The 14,702-nt window shown below is 33.2% G+C and overlaps 1 protein-coding gene across 6 annotated transcripts in view; it reads left to right on the top strand.

Annotated features, from left to right (window-relative positions):
• Positions 1 to 14,702, top strand: part of FER (FER tyrosine kinase) — a 372,260-nt gene that overhangs the window by 175,585 nt on the left and 181,973 nt on the right. For all 6 annotated transcript variants that reach the window (XM_019727983.2, XM_019727984.2, XM_019727985.2 and 3 more), the window contains 2 exons: positions 4,564 to 4,767; positions 14,127 to 14,249. In XM_019727983.2, the coding sequence (XP_019583542.2) occupies positions 4,564 to 4,767; positions 14,127 to 14,249 (327 nt within the window). The remainder of the gene's footprint in view (positions 1 to 4,563; positions 4,768 to 14,126; positions 14,250 to 14,702) is intronic.

Here is a 14,702-nt window from a genome sequence, read left to right as displayed (position 1 = left end):
CATCTATTATCAATTAAAAGCATTTCAAGGAAATATAAGCAGCTCTTAGCTATCTCTGCTATTTGGTATTAGCATTTGGCCTCCTAAAGTGACAGATAATTTGCTTTTCCTGCTGTGCACATGGCTTATATTCTTTCCTTGTTTTTGCCATATGTTTCTAATTGCATGTTGGTGGTTTTCAGTGGTGCTATTTTTCCTGAGGCTTTATCTGCCATTGCTGTGTAGGATCAGGACCATCCATGTGGCAGAGGTTAAGAAGTCAGGGGAATGACTAGAAGAATGCTAAGGCAGAGCAGCAAGGCGGCATCAAATCAGTCCTTAGGTGGTGCTCCTGGAACATAGGATATGGACAGTCCACAGCCTGTGTAATAAAGAGTTTTTGCAATAAAAAATAATTTTTTTAAAAAGAAATTTTAATAAAAATATAGCTAACATACAATATTATGTTAGTTTCAGATGTACACCATAATTATCCAACATTTATAGACCTAAAGAAGTGGTCACCATGATAAGTCCAGCAACTATCTGACACTGTACCATGCTGTCACAATATTATTGACTATATTCCCTATGCTGTACATTATGTCCCATAACATGTTTTACACCTGGAAATTTGAACCTCTTATTTCTCTTTACCCTCCCCCCCTTTTTAAATTTTTCAATTACAGTTGACATTCAACATTATTTTAACTTCTGGTGTACAGCATAGTAGTTAGTCATTTATAAAATTTAAGAAGTGATCCAATCCCCCTGACTAGTCTAGTACCCACCTGGCACTATACATACTTATTACCATATTATTGACTATATTTCTTATGCTTTATTTTGCATCCCCATGACTATTCTATAACTACCAATTTGTACTTCTAATCCCTTCACCTTTTTTATTCTGCCCTCCCAACCCACCTCCCATCTATCACTCTGATAAATCTAGTACCCATCTGACACCATATATTGTTATTACAATATTATTGACTATATTCCTCATGCTATACACTACATCCCCTTGACTACTTTGTAACAACCAATTTGTACTTCTTAATCCCTTTCCCTTTTTCACCTACACCCCCAACCGCCCTCCCATCTGGGAACTATCAAAATGTTCTCTGTATCTATGAGTTTGTTGCTGATTTGTTTGTTTGTTTATTTTGTTCTTTAGATTCCACATATAAGCAAAATCATATTGCATCTGTCTTTCTCTGTCTGACAAACTTCACTCAGCACAGTACCCTCCAGGTCCACCCATGCCGCTGCAGATGGGAAGAACCCATTTCCTTCCATAACTGAGCAATATTCCATTGTATATATGTACTTCCTACCATTTGTTTATCTGTTCATCCAGGCTGCCTCCACATCTTGGCCATTGTGAACGATGCTGCAATGAACATATAGATGCACACATTTTCTTGAAATAGCATTTTGGGTTTCTTTGGATAAATACCCAGAAGTAGGAATTTACTGGGTCCTTCTTTGTCACTTGTTATACCTTTTGTTTTAAAGTCTGTTTTATGTGGTATAAGTATGGCTACTTTAGTTTCTTTCTTTTTTTTTTTTTTTTTCCATTTTCATGAAATATCTTTTTCCATCCCTTTAATTTCCATCTGAGTGTCTTTCAATCTGAAGTGATTCTCTTGTAGGCAGCATCTGTAAGGATTTCATTTTCTTATTCATTCAGCCCTCTATGTCTTTTGATCAGAGCATTTAACCATTTACACTGAAAATAATTGTTGGTAGATATGTAGCTATTGCCATTTTATCATTCATAATTTTGATGTTTTCTCTCCAGTCTTAAAGAAGTCCCTCTAAGATTCCTTGTAATACTAGTTTGGTGGTGATGAACTCCTTTAGTTTTTTCTTGTCTGGGAAGCTATTTATCTGTCCTTTTATTCTAAAGGATCACCTTGCTGGGTAGAGTACCCTTGTTTGTAAATGCTTGCTTTTCATCACTTTGAATATTTCCTGCCAATCCCTTCTAGCCTGAAAGTTTCTGTTGAGAAATTAGCTGATAGTCTTAGGGGAGCTCCCTTGCAGGTAACTGTTTTTCTCTTGCTGATTTTAGGATTCTCTCTTTGTCTTTAACTTTGGCCTTTTAATTATGATGTGTCTTGGTGTGGGCCTGTTTGGGCTCATCTTATTTGGGACTCTCTGTGCTTTCTGGGCTTGTATGTTTATTTCCTTCACCAGGTTAGGGAAGTTTTCTGTCATTATTTCTTCAAATAGGTTTTCAATTCCTTGTTCTCTCTTTTCCTTCTAATACCCCTATGATGCGAATGTTGGGACCTTGATGTTGTCCCAGAGGCCTGTAAGCTATCCTCATTTTTTTTTTTTTTTGGATTCTTTTTTCTTTTTACTGTTCTGTTTTCTGCTACCTTGTCTTCTAAATCACTGATTCGACCCTCTGCTTCATCTGATATAGTCTCGATTCCCTCCAATGTATTCTTCATTTCAGTTATTGTATTTTTTACTTCTGACTGGTTGTTTTTTATGTTTTCTATCCCCATTTTTTACATTTCCTATCTTTTTGTTGAAGTTCTCCTTGAGATCATTGAACATCCTTATAACCAGTATTTTGAATTCTGTGTCTGGTAGATTGCTTGTCTCCATTTTGTTTAGCTTATTTTTTACTGAAACTTTGTTTTGTGTGTTTTTTTTTTGTTTGTTTGTTTGTTTGTTTTATTTGGGACGTGTTTCTTTGTCTCCCCATTTTGGCTGGATCACTCTGTTTGTTTCTATGTATTATGTAGGGCTGCCATGCCTTCCAGTCTTAGTACAGTGGCCTTATGTAGTAGGTGTCCTGTGGAGACCAGTGGTCCAGTCTCCCTCTTACAGTTGAGCCTTGGTTGCTGTTTGCACATCAATGGGAGTGATTGCCCCTCAGGCTGATTGGTTGTGAGGACTGGCTGTGACTTCAGTGGAGGAGCTGTTGTGCAGGGGCTGACCCTGTGAAGCAGGATTCACTTTAGCAGGGCTCTGGTTCCTGCCCAGTGTGCTTTTTGGATTTGTCATTCTTGGAGGTGCCAGTGATGCTCTGGCTCAGTCCAAAGCTGGCTTTTAGCAGTGCTGGTTCCCAGGGCCTACTGGAAGGGGCCCCACCACATGCCAAGTTCAGCCATAGCTTGTGCCCGCCCAGGGCTACCTGGCATGAGCCACAAAGCAATCCACAGATGGTCACTACCAGTCCTGGGCTTGGAGGTGCCACAAGAGGCCTAGCCGCGAACTGAGACTGATTGTGTCTAGTGCCAGGGTTACAACTGTTCAGCAGGAGGTACAGCACATGCTGAAGACAGATGCTGCTTGTTTGGGTTTTGTGAATCTTTGGGAGATTTTAGGAAAGTCTGCAGCATGAGCTAAGACAGACTGTTAATATGAAAAAGCTACTGGATGTGGCTTGGATATGCCTGCTTGGGTGTGGCAGGGTCTTAGGGAATCACTGGGATCAGGGCGAATGAACCTGTGTTAGCCAGGTTGACAGAGACTCAGGTACCTTCATTTGCCGGCCACCTTCATTTGCATTATGGGAGTGGGGAGAGCTCAAAAAGAAACAATGGTTTCTGCCAGCTCCTCCATCTGGAAGAAAACTGCTCCTCCAGTCCTCTCCATGAAGCCAGACAACTCAATTTTTCCTAGAATGTCCCTGGCACCTTTCGAGCTACTGTCCCAGCACTGGAGCTCAGAGTGAGTCAGTCCATCAGACAGTTAGACTGTACACAGGCCTTTAGAGGCACATCTGGAACTTCAGCCGTCCTCGTCTCACTCAGTCACAATCTCTGCTGGTTTTCAGTCAGAAGTTATAGGGACTTCTATTTCTCATACTGGAATCCTGGGCTGGGGAGCGTTGTGTGGGGCTGGGACCCTTCACTTCTCAGGGAGGTGGGGAACCTCCACAGCCGAGATATCCTTCCCAATATTTAACGGTCATACATAGGTGTGGGACCAGCCCTTTCTGCATCTCCGCCCCTCCTACCAGTCTCAAGGTGGCTTCTTCTTTATGTCCTTAGTTGTCGGACTTTGGTTCAGCAAGATTCAGGTGATTCTCCATGATAGTTTTTCTGTAATTTAGTTGTAATTTTGATGTGGTCATGAGAGGAGGCAAGTACAGCTTTACCTACCCCACCATCTTGACCAGAAATCAAAAGAAATAATTTTTAATTTAAATAAATATGAAGTTTTGTGATACATTTCTCTGATAATACCCCCTTTTTATTGTAATTTTTTTGGTTGATAAATTTTAAATATGTGGATTTATTTTATGATACAGGTGAATATGACTATACATATTAACTCTGAATACGAATATTATGTGTAACCATGTAGAATAGGTAGAAGAAAACAAATAAACCTAAAATATTGAAGGCTATGTATTTGTGTTAAATTTTAGCATTGGTGTTCCAGGAGACATTTCTTTAAAAATTATGAAAATTTCGTATTTATCACATTACTTTTAAGTGGTCAATTAAAGGGAGATGTGGAAGAAGTATAATTGCTATGAATTTTACCAGAAAAAAAAATGCTATTTTTTCTAATTTAGTCTTTTTTCTTTTTTTCCCCCAATGTTTGCTTAAGTTTTGTGATACAATCCCCACAAGTGAGAAGCCCCTGGCAGAACAGGACTGGTACCATGGTGCAATTCCCAGAATAGAAGCGCAAGATCTGTTAAAACAACAAGGAGACTTCTTGGTGCGAGAGAGTCATGGGAAACCTGGTGAATATGTCCTTTCTGTATATTCTGATGGACAAAGGAGACACTTTATCATACAATTTGTTGATGTACGTTTTCAATTTAGTTTATATGTATGCTCTAATGTAGTTCATTGTAGTATAATGGCAATAAAATGATGAGTAGTTTTTTGATAAATGCCTGTAACACTTAAAGTTTAGCACTTAAATTGTTTTTTCTCAATTCCTTAAATACAATGCTCCAAAATTCGCTAAAATGTAAGTCTTATTAAGGACATATGTACTTTAAAATAGAGTAAATTAAAAATAGTTGTTACAAATTTAAATGCATAAATATTTAAAATATTTAAATTAAATTTGAACATTAAAGATATTTTAAATTAGAAGTAAAAAGAAATGTGATTATCATAATTTTTCATTTTTTTCTGGAAAAATTTAATTATGAAATTTATGCTCTTGAAACTGGCTCTTGAAATTGCTTTAAAAAATGGTATAATGAGATATTTTTAAGAAATATTTTATTAAATAGTGATAATGAAATTCCTTAATGAATGGGACAATGATAGTTGAACTGATTTTATGATTCATTTAGGATTAAGATTTTTTTCCCTTCATGTATAAGCTATTGCTAGTTGGCAATAATAATAAGAAAAAATTGATGAAAATTTTAAAAAATGATCTATTCACATTGCTTGTTCTAGTACTAATTTTATTGAAATTTACCTAAGTAGTGCTAAAATACTTTTTATGTTTCTTCCATTTCTTATTTAGATTTAAAAAGATGAAGAATAATCTCAAAATATTGTTTAACTTCACCCACTCACAAATTTTTAATGTTTTTGGCATATGAAAAAATTGATGCCTTTATTTGTCATTTTTCTCTCCATCATTTCCAATGGTATGCGTTTTCAAGCTGACAGTCTATAAGATTGTAGTTTTTTGTTCAGGCACCAGAATAATATACTAGTTACCTTACCAAAAGATTGAACTATTATCATTAGATGAACCTCAGATTTGTTCTTTATCTTAGTCTATCTATCTATCTATCTATCTATCTATCTATCTATCTATCTATCTATCTCTCTCTCTCTGAAGTGAAATTCACATACCATAAAAGTAACCATTTAAAAATATACAGTTCAGTGGCATTTTGTATATTCACATGTGATAACTATATTTAAATTACAATAGATGTTATTCAGATGGGTTAAAAAGAATAAGTACATTTAAATCTGTTTTATAATTTTTACATTATTTGTTAATTTTACATAGTATTCAGACCTCAACTTGATAATCATATTTGCTTACTCTCAAACATCTTACTTCTTTCTAATTGTATATCATTCCTTATTTCCTTGTCAAGCTCTTTAATAATTTTTATGTTCCTTCGTTATGGATGTAGATAATCTTTTCTATTACAACCATGTTGCCAATATTTATAAAATGGTATGAAAATTGTAGAATAAAGGTGATAGATGAAGTGTAAAGTAACTACAATTTATATAAATATTCTCTTCTGTTTTCTAAACTCTAAAAGTTACTATTTTTGAAATACGTCATGCATTAAATAAGACTGAAATATTCCCTTACTACCACTTCTAGTTTAAAATGTAGCATCGGTATTTACACTAATATTTTTAGAAACAAAAAGGAAATGGTATGATTGCAAATTATCAGTTGTCTTTAATATTGCCATTTGGTTTTAAGTGACTAAAGTGAACAGCATAATATATTCTAAAAATAGACATGGTGACAAGTTCACATTTGAAGATTTTTTTTGGCAGTCTACTATCGTTGAAATTTTGCAAAGTTCTCTATTAAAGATGAGAGTGATTGTATTTCTGCAAATGCCTCAGGTTTTCTACTGCTTAATTTTATTTAGTCTCCACTCACTAAATAACGTTGAGCTCTTCAATCAATTGAAAATGGAAGTTTTATGATGATATAGACTTCTGGGGGAGTGTTTAATTCTTTTTCATTTTGTGTAGACGAGTCATCCATAAGCTAAAATTGTCCCACTTTCTTCCTCCATACCTGTTGTCTGCAAGTGGTCATTAAATGGGGGAATTCATTACCAGATATTTAATGCTCGCCTGTATTTTTACAATCAAGGTGTTTGTAATCCAGTAGTAGATTATAAAAGCTGTATGTAAATGAGGGGACAGGTGTCCTAATAGAGTAAGACATAAAGAAATATGAGATTTTAGAGAATGGACAGATGTCAAATAGTGGGTCAGTGAAAAAAGCATTGGGCATAGAGTCAGAAGACTTGGGTTCCAGTCCCAGTTTTTCACTTTACAAGCTCTATGCTTTGGGAAATAACGGGGTTAAAAGCTTGTACAATGTTTGTAAGAATCAAATTAGTAAATCTGTATTTTGTAAGGTGTGGAGTGCTAAGCAAATATTAGGTATTTTTATCATTATTGACTGTAACTGAGGAAAAATACAAATGTTACTTTCTAAGATATGTCAGTGTAACTGGAAAAGTTAATTTTAAAATTTTCTTTTTGGTTTCTATGATATTTGTGAAATTTAAATACCAATGAAGGTGCTTTAGAATATGTACTCAATTTATTGTGGTGATCTGGAACCAAATCCACAGTATCTCCTTGGATGCTGTTGGCATTTATTTTGAAGCTTTATTTCTGTTTGCATATTACAGTTACTTTTTAACATGGTGTAAAACTCTGCCATTATAACTAATCAATACAGACATAGATACTTTCAAATTTTACATATTTTACTACTCTATCAGAAAATATCAATCTGTTGCTTTAGCTAGTTCAAGCAAAAAGAACTCTACCTTTTATTGGACACTAAACATATTAATTTCATAAAGCCAGATATATTAAACATATCTAAGAGTATCTGAATCTCAGTGTAATTCCAGTGTTATTTACTGACATATTCCATAGTTATTAGACTGTTTTTGGTGCCTGTTGTGAAAGCGTATTTAGAATTTGTACCCAACACGGTTTATTTTGTGTCATAAATGTTGATAGATTTTCATAGAAATTCAAATAGCTTTGTGCCATTTGATAAATGTATTAAATCATTTCTTTTATATGATAAAACAAAAATACATGTGACAAAACAAAAGTAGTCCAAAAAGAATTTTTAATACTATTACAGGAAAGTTCCAATTCATATTTCTCTAATTTGTTTATCTGACACGTTTACTAAAAACTTATTTTTTTTTTCAAAAAAGGACCATGTTATGTGATGTAAGGAGATGAAACCAAAAGATGTATGGGCTGCTTCTCAATGAGCTTAAAACCTATTAGGTTAGACATTAGTAGTGTTCATGAACAGAAAAATGTTAAAGATGCAGAATTAGGAATTATTGAGCCAAGCAATTTGAATTAGCATACAGTGATGAATTAAAAATAACATAATAAACATTTTTAAAGAAAACTTAGGTAAAAATCCTCTAATGATTTATCATCATTTTTTATTTCTTCATTTATTCAGGAAATATTATTTGAACAAGTACTATGTAAGGCCCAGGGATATGGGCCAATAAAACAAAAATGACTTAAAGTGGAGATTGGAATTACTATGTAAAATTGGGCAGCTCAGTGTGTTAAATCATCATTTATTCAACAGATATTTATTGGATGTCGATCATGTGCTAAATTCCATTTTGAGCTGATGGATTTAGTCCCTAAATGTGTCAGTTAGATTTACTTTGTTTTGTAGCCACAATCTCTGGGCTCTTTGAACTGCCTTTTAAATTCATGCTGTGGGTTAAGGAAGACAAAAGGAAAGCAAGTAGAAATCCGAAACTTGTTTTGATGGCAGTTAATTCCAAGTCTGTGGCCTTACGGTTGTACACTTAGGATTATTTAAGCATTCTATCCATCCATTCAAGGACTCAAAAGAAGGCAAAAAGTATCTTGAAGTCAAAATGACACTGTCATAAGATATCATTTTCTGTGTCCCTGACACACAAGACTTAGGAAACTTCCTCCTTAACAATAAAACAAAACTATTCCAGAACCTTATCAATATTGATTTCCAGGAAACACTAATTGAGTGAATATTCTTAAGGCCAGGGATATAATGGCCAGGCTTCTAGTCCAGGGAGGAAGGCTCACAGTCATTCATAAATCACACATACTAGATATAATTCTAAACTATATTAAGTTCTGTGAAGATACACAGTGCTATGAAAGCTTTTAACTGGAAAACTAAAGGAAGTTAGGTTTGAGACACCATCTGAAGACTGAATAAAAAGGAATTAGGAAAAGCCATACCTAAACCTTATTACTAGTATTCCCCAAGCTCCCCCAAATCCTTCCTGTGTACTGACTTAATTACTTATGTGTAACTATTCAATATGCCATTTTTATTTGAGAAAACTAAAGTTTGTTTTAAAATTTTACCAGAAAAAAGGAGTGTTTTAGTCTTTTGTTCTTATTCAGCATTTTTTTAATTCAATTTATTCATCTCAGCCTTTTTTAGAAATTATTTTTTCTTCTTTCATTTTTCTTTTTTTTCTTAAGCCTGCTTATTGTTGATTTTTGTTTCAGGAGATCCACTCAGGCATATTATTTCAAATTATACATACATTGAATCTCCTTGTCATTTTTGTATGCTTATTCTATTCTGTTTTATTTCCTTGCATGATTGTAATCCTCTAGAAATATGTATAGCAACAAAGTCTGATTCTGTTTTTTATGTGTTTTCAGCTATATGCATGAGTGAGTCTTAAATAGGACAAGTGATAACTCAGGAACAAATTCTAGCTGTAGTAACTGTTTTAAAAACAAAAGTAATGCGTACTCTTGATAAAAATTCAGAAATATGTATCATCGAATGTGTGCTTCACCATAACCCCCTTGTGGGTTTAGTGTATATTCTTTGAGATTTTTAAAAAATATATTCTAATTATATGTATCTATATAACTTTTATTTTATAAAAATTGAATCATACCATATTTTTATTCATACTTATTTTTATGATATATCATGTGACATTTAAAATGTAATATAAATGATATTCAAAAAACGATCTTTGTAGAAATTTATTCTGTGCTATTTATTTATTTCTTTTTTTGTAATTCATATAAGAGATCATTTGTAGAAATCTTAGCTCCAAAGAGAAGACTCTTATTTAAAAGTTAGTATGGATTCTCTCTGTCATATTATTGTTAAACCCATATAAAAAAACTTCTAAAAATTCCATCTGTATGTGAAACCAACCTCAAGTCATTGGAACTATACAAAATTTATACAGATCTGTACAAGTATAATATTCAGAATTTTGAGTGTATCAACAAACAAGTCCTCAATAATTTTGGCAAATGTACTATTCCTGACCTTTCAGTTGTTTAGGTAAACTTTTTAAGCATACAGTTTTAATATCATTTTAGATTCATTACTTCACCTTTTTATAAAATTAAAGTTTATTGGGGTGACAATTATGAGTAAAGTTACATAGATTTCAGGTGTACAATTCTGTGATACATCATCTATATATCACATTGTGTGTTCACCACTAAGAGTCAGTTCTTCCATCATCATATATTTGATCCCTTTACCCTCATCTACCACCTCCTCCCCCCTTACCCTCTGGTAACCACTAAACTATTGTCTTTGTCTGTGAGTTTTTGTTTCTTCATTTGTTTGTCTTGTTCTTTTGTTGTTTTCAGTTTTATATCCCACATATCAGTGAAATCTTATGGTTCTCTACTTTTTCTGTCTGACTTATTTCACTTAGCGTAATAATCTCAAGATCTACCCATGTTGTTGCAAATGGTACTATTTCATCTTTTCTTATGGCAGAATAGTATTCCATTGTGTATATATACCACATCTTCTTTATCTATTCACTTATTGAAGGGCACTTTGGTTGTTTCCATGTCTTGGCCATCATAAATCAAGTGGCAATGAATATTGGAGCACATATGTCTTTATGGATGTTTTCAGATTTTTTTGGATAGATACTCAGGAGTGGGATTGCTGGGTCATATGGTATGGGAGAAGATTTTTGCAAGCAACACCTCTAATAAGGGGCTAATATCCAAAATATATAAGGAACTCATACAACTCAACAACACCAAAAAAACAAACAATCCAATTAAAAAGTGGGCAGAGGACCTGAAGAGACATTTCTCTGAAGAGGACATACAAATGGCCAACAGACATATGAAAAGATGCTCAACATCACTAATCATCAGAGAAATACAAATAAAAACCACAATGAGATATTACCTCACCCCAGTTAGAATGGTTGTCATAAACAAGACAAATAGTGTTGGAAAGGCCATGGAGAAAAAGGCCCTCATACACTGTTGGTGGGAATGCAGACTGGTGCAGCCACTATAGAAGGCAGTGTGGAGGTTCCTCAAAAAATTAAGACTAGAATTACCATACTTTCATCTTTAAGAAAGTGAGTTAATTGGTTTTGCACTCAAAACTTCACTGATATCAGTGATTGCTTTAAAAAAAATAATTGCTATGGATCAGTTTCTTATTTTAGCCCATGAAGGGAGTACTGCAGCTTGTATCACTGTATTAGTCCATCAAGATTACTTGGTCAATGGCAGAAAACTGCCTTAAGAAATGGATACTGAAAATTCCCATTATTTTATTCACTGATTCTCTAGTTATAAGAGGCATATTAGACGTTTACATAAGATATATGACACTGTTGCCTGATTTGAAATTTCATGCTGTGTGAACTTCACTCAATTTTATTAAACATTGTACTTAAGTGTCTTGAATTTGCATGATATTGTGAACTTTACAGTCTTCATTTCTTATTTAAGTTGTCTTGTCGCTTTCACTTTACAGTCATTTTGTATGCCTTGCATGTCATTCAATCATGCATGTTTATTTATGCAGGAAATATATGCCACACATTGTTGTAGACCATGATGAACAAAATAGATGTAAAAATATATCACCCCATGAGCTTATATTCTAGAGGAGGAGATAGACAATAAACAGGATAAGTAAGTAAAATATGTATGAAATTAGATAGTGATAAATTGTAAGAAGAAAAATTCAATAAGGAAAAGGAGGTAAGAAATGTAGTTGGGGTTAAAAAATGGATATTGAATATTGTGTGGGGTGGTCAGAGTAGACCTCACTGAAAAGGTAACATTTGATGACAGATCGGATGGGGGTAAGGGAACCATTACCCGTGTGACCATCTGAGGAACTATATCAAGCAGCAAATGTAAACATCTCGAGGAAGGAATGCATAGGCTGCATTTATAAAACAAAAAGGAATTGAGTGTTGCCACAGTGGGGATAGGTAGTGGTAAGGTATGAGGTAAGAGAGATAATAGGACACAGATCATATAGAGTCTTATAAACCATGGTAAAGACTTTGGCTTTTATTCTGAGGGTAATAAGAATTTTGAGCAAAGTAATGGAATGATGAAGCCAGGATCCCCTGGCTTCTATGTTAAGAGTAGACTGAAGGAAGACAAAGGGAGAAACTATATATACATATGTGTTATATACATATATATATATATATACACACTATACACACCTATATACATATATGTATATATACACATGTGTATATGTGTCTATATATATAATGTACACTTTACATAAAAGTATATTAAGGAATAATTAACAAATATAATTGTATGTACTTAAAATGTACATCATAATGATTTGATATATATTGTAGAATGATTACCAAGATCAAGGTAATTACCACACCCATCACCTCACATACTTAACTCTTTTTTGTGTATGTATGTGTGGTGAAAATGCTTCAGATCTACTCAGCAACGTTCAAATATACAATACTGTATATTTGGTTAAAATATTGTCATTGTTATTACATGCTACATATTTATAACTTTTTACATTTCTTAATTTCTTAATTTCGTATAGGAATGTATGTGAGTTTTTAGGATATTTGATTATTTATAGATAGTCATTTTTTTTTAGAAAATGTAATTTACACTTTCAAGTGTTCTCTGAAAATGTTTCTTTTCATATACTCAGATTTGGAATGATTTTTGTATTCCAAGATTTATTATTTGTATGGTGATGTAATAATTGAGTGTGTAGCATGTGCCATATACTGGGTGGTGGTTTGCATGTTAATATTTAGTCAAGCCTCACACTTATTCTGTGAGGAGGTCCAAATATTATTTGTTTCACCAATGAATAAATTGAGACACTGAGAGAACTTGCTCAGCCCATTGCACACCTAGTAATATATTAGTGTCTTCAGTGAGAAATATTGTTAAGCATTATTGCTAATATATCAGAGAAGGTCTGACTGCGATGTACAAAAATTTAGGGGGCAATTTATTAACAATTGCCCTGAATTGAGTCTAACATAAACTGCCTTGAATTGAATGGTATTCTATAGTTAAGTGTTAAAGTAAGCTAATGCATGTTTGTTCTGAACTTGATGAAACAGAAATATTAATTTAAAATTGCATAGAAATTAAATTCTGGTAAATTGAATCTGGTTTTATACTATGGAAAGGAGTTTTGAGGTTTTTATCCTTTAACTGGGAAAATTATCTTTTAGTAATATCCAAATTGAAAAAGTTTTGAGAGTTCTGATTTCTTAACATAGTTTTCTTAAAATGGAGCACATGTGTGTCTGCATATGCACATCGCCTGCATATGTACGTGTGAGCTCTTTGTGAATAATCAGATGTAAGCTTTCTTACATTACACTGCATTGCAATGCTTCTTACGTTGAAAAGTATGACCAATAGATTTTTCTTGCTAAATGTATTGCTATCAATTTATCCATATGATAACTAACCTGCATGCCTATTGAAATACGAAGATAGAAAAAGAGTCGGCAGAGTTTGGGAAAATGTTACTTACCTGATGTTATGAAATCAAAAGTTCTAAGACTTGAGCATACTGATTGATACATGTAGTTTTGTCACTGATACATTTTATTTAACAAGTGTGTGAATAACCATCATTTTGGTGAAAGACTAATACATGAATGACCCCCAGTGTAGAAAATTCAGTTAATATTATATTGATAAATAATAAATAAATGATCAGAGATTTTCTTAAAATAATATATTGGATATGCTTCCTCAAACTTTTGACATTATTTTGCATCTTGAAAGTTTTATAAAATGGAACATATATGTAAGCAAATTGCTGTCCCATAACTCAAATGTATCTCATATTTTATTTCCTTTGGTTATCATTTTAGCAAACTACATTCCAGGTTCTTTTTCTTTTTTCTTTTTTTTTTTTTACCAATTTGAATTACATTTAATCATTATGAAAATTAATTTCTTGATGGAAAGGTAGACATTGTTTTTATTTTTACCATCTTAACCATTTTTAAGTGTATAGTTTAGTAGGGTTAAGCATAGTCACATCATTGTGCAACAGTAGTTTTTTTTAAAATGAAATGTAACTTACTGATAAATATAGTCATGCTGAAGCACTGACTTTATATTTATTCTACTTTATTGTTCTTTCTCCAGAATATGTATCGATTTGAAGGCACTGGGTTTTCAAACATCCCTCAACTTATAGATCATCACTATACAACGAAACAGGTCATCACTAAGAAATCTGGTGTAGTTCTGCTGAATCCTATTCCTAAGGTAGGTGCATATATACACGTGTTTTTTTTTAAAAGAATGTTTTATCAGTTAACATTTCCCACAGTAAATAAAGTTCTTAGATTATTTATAGAAGTTTGGAGACAAAAAGGCTTTGTGATTACCACTAGTGCAAATATAGTTGAAGCAATTTCCTTGGTTTTATTCAGGTGGGTTACCTTTTTATTCTGTGTTTGCTAAGTTACAAATGGCCTGTTTTTTTATCTTTTTCTTCCCAGTTTTTCTTGAAAGATGAAGCTTTTCTTTATGAGGTTCAGTCTTTGAAAGGTTTAGTTTATAAAAGATTCTAAGATGTAGAAGTCAAAGAAAATGTCCAGCAGTCATGAATAAATTAGTATTTTAATTTTGGGTGTTAAGTTTACAATATGTTATAAGATACTGGAACTTTTAAAAGCTATACTACTCTTCTCAAAGGCAGTAAATTATAACTTCCCT

This window comes from Rhinolophus sinicus, linkage group LG03 (assembly GCF_036562045.2).
Source record: "Rhinolophus sinicus isolate RSC01 linkage group LG03, ASM3656204v1, whole genome shotgun sequence".
NCBI lineage: Eukaryota > Metazoa > Chordata > Mammalia > Chiroptera > Rhinolophidae > Rhinolophus > Rhinolophus sinicus.
The sequence above is the reverse complement of the archived record's forward strand: the minus strand, read 5'-3'. Positions and strand labels throughout refer to the sequence as shown.